The sequence below is a fragment of the Phyllobates terribilis genome, unplaced genomic scaffold, assembly GCF_046119375.1.
Source record: "Phyllobates terribilis strain yellow unplaced genomic scaffold, ASM4611937v1 Scaffold_9__5_contigs__length_417890890, whole genome shotgun sequence".
Taxonomy (NCBI): Eukaryota; Metazoa; Chordata; class Amphibia; order Anura; family Dendrobatidae; genus Phyllobates; species Phyllobates terribilis.
In genome coordinates this window covers 361,223,953-361,232,837 of record NW_027362769.1, presented here as the reverse complement: position 1 = coordinate 361,232,837, position 8,885 = coordinate 361,223,953, and the positions used below count along the sequence as shown (strand labels likewise).

Here is an 8,885-nt window from a genome sequence, read left to right as displayed (position 1 = left end):
TCCAATCAGCGAGATTGGTGCCAAATTTCAATAACGCTCTGCTGATTGGTCGCGGACGCCAGCCGCGACAAATCAGCGAGATTGGCGCCAAATTTGAACAACGCTCTGCTGATTAGTCGCGGACGCCAGCTGCGACCAATCAGCGAGATTAGCGCCAAATTTAAGCAACGCTCTGCTGATTGGGTGCGGCCGCCAACCGCGACCAATCAGCGAGATTGTCGCCAAATTTAAACAACGCTGTGCTGATTGGTCGCGGCCGCCTGCCGACCGCGACCAATCAGCGAGATTGTCGCCAAATTTAAACAACGCTCTGCTGATTTGTCGCGGCCGCAAACCGCGACCAATCAGCGAGATTGGCGCAAAATTTAAACAACGCTCTGCTGATTGGTCGCGGCCGCCAGCCGACCGCTACCAATCAGTGAGATTGGCGCCAAATTTAAACAACGCTCTGCTGATTGGTTGCGGCCGCCTGCCGACCGCGACCAATCAGCTAGATTGGTGCCAAATTTAAACAACGCTCGGCTGATTGGTCGCGAACGACAGCCGCGACCAATCAGCGAGATTGGCGCCAAATTTCAACAACGCTCTGCTGATTGGTCGTGACCGCCAGCTGCGACCAATCAGCGACATTGGCGCCAAATTTAAACACCGCTATGCTAATTGGTCGCGGTCGCCGGCCGCAACCAATCAGTATTATTGGGGCCAAATTTAAAGCCCGCTCTGTTGATTGGTCGCGACCGCCGGCCGCGACCAATGAGCGATATTGGCGCCAAATTTAAACACCCCTCTGCTGATTGTCGCGGTTGCTGGCCGCGACCAATTAGCGAGATTGGCGCCAAATTGAAACAACCCTCTGCTGATTGGTCGCGGCCGCCAGCCGACCAATCAGCGAGATTGGCGCCAAATTTAAACAACGCTCTGCTGATTGGTCGCGGTCGCCGGCCGCGACCAATCAGCGATATTGCCGCCAAATTTAAACACCGCTCTGCTTATTGGTCGCGGTTGCCGGCCGCGACCAATCAGCCATATCGGCGCCAAATTTAAACACCCCTCTGCTGATTGGTCGCGACCGCCCGCCGCGACCAATCTGCATTATTGGCGCCAAATTTAAACAACGCTCTGCTGATTGGTCTCGGCTGCCGGCCGCGAACAATCAGCGAAATTGGCGCCAAATTTAATTAACGCTCTGCTGATTGGTCGCGGCCACCAGCCGACCGCGACCAATCATCGAGATTGGCGCCAAATTTAAACAACGCTCTGCTGATTGGTCGCGGCCGCCGGACGCGATCAATCTGCATTATTGGCGACAAATTGAAACACCGCTCTGCTGATTGGTCGCAACCGCCAGCTACGACCAATCAGCGATATTGGCGCCAAATTTAAACAACGCTCTGCTGATTGGTCGCGGCCGCCGGACGCGATCAATCTGCATTATTGGCGACAAATTGAAACACCGCTCTGCTGATTGGTCGCGGTCGCAACTAATCAGCGATTTTATCGCCAAATTTAAACACGCTCTCCGGTCCTCACTAATACAGTTTGCTCATTGGTCACGGCCGCCACCCGCGACCAATCACCGATATTGCAGCGAAATTAAAACACCGTTTTTCTGATTGGTCGCGGTTGCCGGCCGCGACCAATTAGCGATTTTGGCGGCAAATTTAAACAACGCTCTGCTGAATGCGCCCGGTCGGCCGCATACATATTCTAGAATACCCGATGCGTTAGAATCGGGCCACCATCTAGTATATATATATATATATATATATATATATATATATATATATATATATATATATATATATATATATATATATATACACACAAGCGCAAACAGGCCTCTGTACCCTATGTTACCACGTCACACAGGTCCTCGCGTGCTTTCTGCAGGAAGAGCGCGCTCGTCATATCCGGAACAACGCGAGATAGTGGCAGTCACCGGCCGGGACTCCGCTCTTGCTCCGGATACCAGAACCTCTGCCCACACCAGAGGACGCAGCATACCCTGGGACGACTACCCCACCGAGCACTCACACCTGATTTCCCCACAACTGTAAGTAGACAGCGCGCTGCGTTACCCCCACGGAGTAACACAGCCTGACCTCCCACTGACCACCAGTCTGCCCCCCCCCCCACAGAACTACGCTCCTAAACACCACCAGGTGAACTATACTACCTTCTGAGCTCCGTGCCTTACCTCCATGCTCTCCTTCTACCTGGCACTCGCTGCAACATAGGACCGCACGGAACTACGTTGGTACCACCAGGACTCTACCAGATATACCCAGGTAACATTATCTAAGACCCTTAGCCCCCTACCTGGGCTCTACTTTACCTTGCCATACCCTGCTCACTATTTACCTCCTATCACAGGCGGACCGTAAGCAACACCTAAGATATACGGGGACATCACGTCGTGAAAATAACCAGACCCCCCTACGCCACTAATAGGCTGCCTACTGAAACTACACCAGCGCCACCAGGACTCTACCAGACGTACACAGGTAACCAGAGCTAACACCACCAGCCCCCACCGGGGCCACTACTCCATTTCACTTACTGTATACCTCTCACCACAGGTATACCCGAAGCAACACCCGAAGCAAACGGGGACGTATTAGGTACCAGACTCCCCATCGCCAGTTACGGTCCATGCCACCATTTACCACGGCACGCCGAAGGTAAAAGGAATCCCTCCCAGACTCCCCCTAACATACGCCCAGCCCCAACTGCATCACCTCCTTCTTCCACTTACCCTGCTATCCTCCATAGGTTACTACTGAAGCAAGGAAACCCAGCAGACTAACCCCCTGGCACCCCACACGGAGCGCCAGCACCCTATACAGGTGCCTTGGCCACCAATACCCACTAGAGCCCCCAGGCCACGGTGGATATCTAACCTCTGCTCTGCAACACAGGGTACTACTCCAAGACCCGCCAAGACGTAATCAGCAACCTTCATCCAATACACCTTTTACCCCAAGATTAGGTAACTATCAAATCCCGATCCAAACCTAATTCCATCCTACTACCTAAATCCCTTCACTCTTCTCTCCACAGGTCCTCTACCATTGAGCAAAACCAAGGCCCGACATCCACAGATGGGGGTTGTGCTCACAGCCCAACACCGTGCAGGATGCTTGGCATTTGCCACAGAACACCAGGATTGGCAAAGTCGCCACTGGCACCCTGTGCTCTTCACAAATCAAAGCAGGTTCACACTGAGCACATGTGACAGAGTCTGGAGACGCCATGCAGAGCGATCAGCTGCCTGCAACATCCTTCAGCATGACCGGTTTGGCAGTGGGTCAGTAATGGTGTGGGGTGGCATTTCTTTGGAGGGCCGCACAGCCCTCCATGTGCTTGCGAGAGGTAGCCTGACTGCCATTAGGTACCAAGATGAGATCCTCAGACCCCTTGGTGAGACCATATGCTGGTGCGGTTGGCCCTGGGTTCCTCCTAATGCAGGAGAATGAAAGACCTCATGTGGCTGGAGTGTGTCAGCAGTTCCTGCAAGATGAATTCATTGAAGCTATGGACTGGCACCCGTTCCCCAAACCTGAATGAACCCTTACAAGGAGTGTGGAACCTGTTTGAAATAACAGCCTACTCTCTCCTCGCTCAGCTCTCCCTATTCTGCCTCTTTGACTGGTAGACTGTCGAGCATAGGGCACCAGGTCTTATATAGACCCGATGAACATATGTGGCCAGCAAGTCACTAATGCCACAACCAACTTGGCTACGGCATTACAGTGACTGTCACGCAACCCCTCATAATTGGCTGTCTAATATGCGCCAAACATGCGGGGCGGCGACTCAAGCTCCCGACGAAAATTCAAAAGATACTCGCCAGCAACGAGCATCGCGAGCTAGTAACGAGCATGCTGCTCATCACCAATAAACTCCACCAACCACAATCTCATGTAATCACCTTTCATCAGTTAAGTAATTTACTTAGAGGAACAACTAAACTGAATCAATTCCTAAAATAGGAATGAGACTAAAGGAGTCAGATTTTAGGAGCAAAGGCTTCAATACAAATCACTGAACTTCCATCTGAAATCACAAGGGCATTGGGGAAAATGCTACTGAGCTGCGAAGGAGAACCCAGAAGCAAACCGTTTTCTCGTCATCTTCGTTAGTCCTCAGCCTTCACCTCTACTTGCGCGACCTGTAATTTACCGTCACTAGACAGAGACCCGGGCTGTGCAGTGTAACCATAGACACCTCGGGGAGACGGGAGAGGACACAGGAGCAGCCACAACTCTGATGTAGACGGGAGAGGACACAGGAGCAGCCACAACTCTGATGTAGACGGGGTGGTGGCTCTTAGAAGAGCCTTTGGGGTGATGGCGGAGCAGCAAACGGAGCAGATCACTTGGCGCTGGTGTACTTGGTGACGGCCTTGGTGCCCTCGGACACGGCGTGCTTGGCCAGCTCTCCGGGCAGCAGCAGGCGCACGGCGGTCTGGATCTCCCGGGAGGTGATGGTGGAGCGCTTGTTGTAGTGAGCCAGGCGGGAGGATTCCCCTGCGATGCGCTCGAAGATGTCATTGACGAAGGAGTTCATGATGCCCATGGCCTTGGAGGAGATGCCGGTGTCGGGGTGGACCTGCTTCAGCACCTTGTACACGTAGATGGCGTAGCTCTCCTTCCTGCTCTTCCTACGTTTCTTGCCGTCCTTCTTCTGAGTCTTAGTGACGGCTTTCTTGGAGCCCTTCTTGGGCGCTGGCGCAGACTTGGCAGGATCAGGCATGGTGCGTATACAGCGATCACAACTCCGAGAAGAGAGAACAATGTTCCTGCTCCTCCAGCACAGCGGTATTTATAGCCACACATGCAAATGAGCAATGCTGCCTGCTCCTCTCCTACTGGGTAAGAAAGTCACGTGACCTGTGTAAGCTGCGCCCGCTGCCCCAGTTAATGCTCATGTAGGGGATGGCAGGAGAGGGGGCTATTTCCATTATTTCCCGTTATCTGTATATTCAGCAGTGATCTGATGCTTCTACTCCGTTCAATCTACGCATCCAGGAGGCTCCTCATTCACCCACGTAATATTCTAGGCTGATTCCCAGTGGTGTCAACGCCGATCTTATCACAGACTAATACGAGCCTGATGTGAGCGCCGCCGGGTCTGGTGTGTGGGAAATCTCCGCTTCTGTAAAGCATGTATAAGTGTGGAGCGGGGATCAGCACACAGCCGGCTAATAGAGAGTTAAACGGTGGAGGAAACATTTGTATCTGGTATTGATCGGCGCCTGCTGAGGTCTGTCTGTCATTCACTGATCACAGATCCGTTGGTGGTTTTGAGTTTCCCGCTCAATCGTTGTTCTTTGCTCGTCGGATTATTACCGGCCCCTCTGCTTGTAGCGGAGATCGCAATCTGAGCAATGAGGTCTGGGGACAGCTCTACCCCTCTGAGAATACAGGGCAGAGCCTCTTGCCCCAAACACGGTGATTGTTCTCATCGGAAAGAGGATGAGCCTCCATTAATAATTTTTGTAAGGTTATGAACCTTCTCCTAAGAGCCGACACCGCACATAGGAACCGATGGTCCATACTATTGGTTGCGCTAGTGTTAATATATCTATAGATGTTATATACATGATCTGTGCTGTGATCACCATAGAGCAGCGATATATGGAGTGAAATGAACTCATCCTGTTACTAAGATCACATACACGACTGATACCTACAGCGGACTGTACAGTTTATACAGGGGGTGACAAACTGTTGCCCATGAGCGGAGAAGCCGGCTGTTCATGTAACACAGTGCGGCTACTACTGAACCATTCCATAAAATGGCGCTGGGTTCTTAGAGCGACACAATCTGCGATTACAGGATGGCGGGAGAGGGGGTTAATCCCTGTCAGTGCCTCTATTGTGCTCGATCTACACAAGCAGGAGGCTCCTCATCCACCCACTAAACATCCTACCAGACTAAAACAAGCCTCATATGTTCTACCAGGAGCCTGATGTGAGCGCCCTGGGTCCGGGGTGGGGGAAGTTTCCGCTTCATTAAAGCATGAACTGAGCGGGGACCCGCACATACACGGGCCACTAAAGGGGTTAAACGGAAGAAGCGCGGGTATTAGTCGGCGCCGTCTCTCGGTCGTCAGCTGTTCACAGATCGGTTGATGTTGAATTTCCCGCTCAATTGTTGTTCGAAATCCGTCGTATTACCGGCTCCTCTGCTTGTAGTGGACATCGCAATCCAGTATGGGGGCAGCTCTACCCCACTGAGGATACAGGTTCCTGCTAACCGGAGCCCCCTTTCCTCCAAACACAGTCATCATTCTCCTGGTCGGCCGGTGGAGGAGCCGCCATTATTATTCTGGTGAGGTTATGATCCTTCATCCAAACGAGTTTTAATGCCCAGGACGCGGTTATCATCTTAGAATTACCGACCCCAGTTCTCCAGAATATGGAAAGCACAAAAACCCTTCTGAGGAGAACCATACACCTGAACGTTCAATCAACACAGATAGTTCACTAGAGTGAAGGACAGATCAGCTCCCGGCACAGCACAAGGAACAGGAGATTGTAGCCTCTCACTTAGAAGATGTGGTGGCTCTGAAAAGAGCCTTTGGGTTGTCAGGATGGAGCAGAGAATACAATTAACCTCCGAAGCCGTAGAGAGTGCGGCCCTGGCGCTTGAGCGCGTACACCACGTCCATAGCGGTGACGGTCTTCCTCTTGGCGTGCTCGGTGTAGGTGACGGCGTCACGGATCACGTTCTCCAGGAAGACTTTCAGGACACCGCGAGTCTCTTCATAGATGAGGCCGGAGATGCGCTTGACGCCTCCTCTGCGAGCGAGACGGCGGATGGCAGGCTTGGTGATGCCCTGGATGTTATCACGGAGCACCTTCCTGTGCCGCTTGGCACCGCCCTTCCCGAGACCTTTCCCTCCTTTACCGCGACCAGACATCTTCCAAATAGTCAGCAGAAAACTGTAATTCAGCCACACGGACTCTTCTATTATATAGCGTATAGGTGGACCAGAGAGAAGACTGCAGAGATGACGAGTTTGCAGGGCGGGTCTTACAGATTCTACATTAGCTCCTCCTTCCTCTGCTGATTGGCTGAACACAGAACTGTTGGGGAGTTTGAATTTCCCGCTCATTGTGCAGTTTCCGCAGCTTCTAATATATATCTTTTCCCTGCGATGAGAAATGTGTCAGATACAGTCTATAAATAAAAGGGCAGACACGACACCAACCTCCTGCAAGTGAGATGAAGCTGAGTAGAAGCATCAGATCACTGCTGAATATACAGATAGCGGCACTGACAGTGATTAACCCCCACTTCCATCATACCAGCATATTCCTAACATGCTATTAACTAATGTCCAGGAAGGGTCATTTCCGCACCTTACTACTCCCCTCATCATCCCTTGCATTCTGTACAATCTACATGTGACATTCTGGCTGCTCCCGGTGACTAATCTATAGGATCCTGACTGAGCTCTGTGACATTTCCAAAACGGGCTTGTCACTTCTGATAGAATTGCTCTTGGGGTGCGGTGATTTGCCAGGAGCAGCAGCATGTGACCATGACTGGACACGATCAGAGGAGGATTGTGGCAGCCAGGATTATTGCCTCTTCTAAGGACAGTGCAGGAAGGAAGCCGCGGTCAGCAGCACTGCTCAGATACTGACACCAGCTCATAAGCCGGGAATCCCCTCAGTTTGGCTTACAGAGGGTCTCTTCCTGCAAGCGATAATGGCAGGACAGTACTGTTATCAATTGGGAACAGAATTCTTCCTGTAGAAGATAATGACAACAGCTCAGATTGGTCAAATAAAAAAGGAACCGTATAAATAACAAAATCACTGAGCAGCTGATTGATTCTCATTCCAGTGGTCCCATATCCAATGGAGAATACACTGTGATCTGGAAGGTGACTACATGAATGTGGTCAGTGGAGTTTATCTATAGACCGGACACTTCTCTTCTCAGCAGAAGTAGTAACTAGTGTTGAGCGATACCTTCGATATCGAGAAATATCGGTTCGGATTGTATCGGACCGATACCCAAAAAGTATCGGATATAACCGATACCAGAAACCAATGCAAGTCAATGGGACACAAATATCGAAATGAAAATAAACCCTTTCTTTCCTTGCAGGTTAATTCTACATGAAGGAAAACAACTAAGAATAATGTAGAATGTATTGGGGGAGGTGGGGGAGACAATAAAGGCATAGAGGTTTAGCCCAATCAAATGGAATAGCAGGAATTAATATTTTTTTTAAGACGTTCTGAGTTATGGAAATATTGACTATGTTAAGTTTTTTTATAATTTGTCAGATATTTATGTTTCACTACTTCCATGCTCTTCACCTTCTTTTTTACTTCTCCCACACTTTCTCCTTCATCATCCTCAGCAACAGCATCTTTTTCTTCAACTTCTTCTTCACCTTCTTCATCTTCTTCTTCACCTTCTTCGTGTTATTCTTTTTTTTTACATTCTTCATATTCTATTCTTCTTCATATTCTATTTCTTCATCTTCTTCATATTCTTCTTCTTCATCATATTCTTATTTGTGACAGGCATTCCTGTAGTTGTTATCTACAAAAGTTTGGACATTACACCTTTCGTTCTGCCCGTCACAAAAGGTTTACAACAGGATTTGTCAGTTTGGCATGCAGCAGCAGGTCTTTTCCAGGGGCACCACGAGGAGGAACGGACTCACCCCCATACACTTCTTAATCTTCTTCTGCTTATAATTTAGATAATATCTTTTGCTCTGATTTTTAGTCTTATGCTTAATGTTCTTCCACTTTTTGTTCTGCAGCTTCTTGTACTTCTGCTTCTTGGTTTTCTGTCTCTTGTTCTTCTGTATCTTGGTGGTTGTCTTCTTGTTCTTTGTCCTCATGGTCATA

The 8,885-nt window shown here is 50.1% G+C and overlaps 2 protein-coding genes across 2 annotated transcripts; both read right to left on the bottom strand.

Moving 5' to 3' along the window:
• Positions 1–4,354: 4,354 nt before the first annotated feature.
• Positions 4,355–4,789, bottom strand: LOC141161113 (histone H2B 1.1-like). Its single transcript, XM_073645888.1, has one exon. It carries the CDS (start codon positions 4,753–4,755, stop codon positions 4,375–4,377), a length of 381 nt encoding a protein of 126 aa, XP_073501989.1. The 5' UTR covers positions 4,756–4,789; the 3' UTR covers positions 4,355–4,374.
• A 1,827-nt stretch (positions 4,790–6,616) lies between these two features.
• Positions 6,617–6,928, bottom strand: LOC141161112 (histone H4). Its single transcript, XM_073645887.1, has one exon. The coding sequence runs from the start codon at positions 6,926–6,928 to the stop codon at positions 6,617–6,619; it is 312 nt and encodes a 103-aa protein (XP_073501988.1).
• Positions 6,929–8,885: the final 1,957 nt, after the last annotated feature.

Bases quoted from the DNA above. Each gene is read 5' to 3' on its own strand.
- LOC141161113 (XM_073645888.1), bottom strand. From the start codon at position 4,755: ATGCCTGATCCTGCCAAGTCTGCGCCAGCGCCCAAGAAGGGCTCCAAG.
- LOC141161112 (XM_073645887.1), bottom strand. From the start codon at position 6,928: ATGTCTGGTCGCGGTAAAGGAGGGAAAGGTCTCGGGAAGGGCGGTGCC.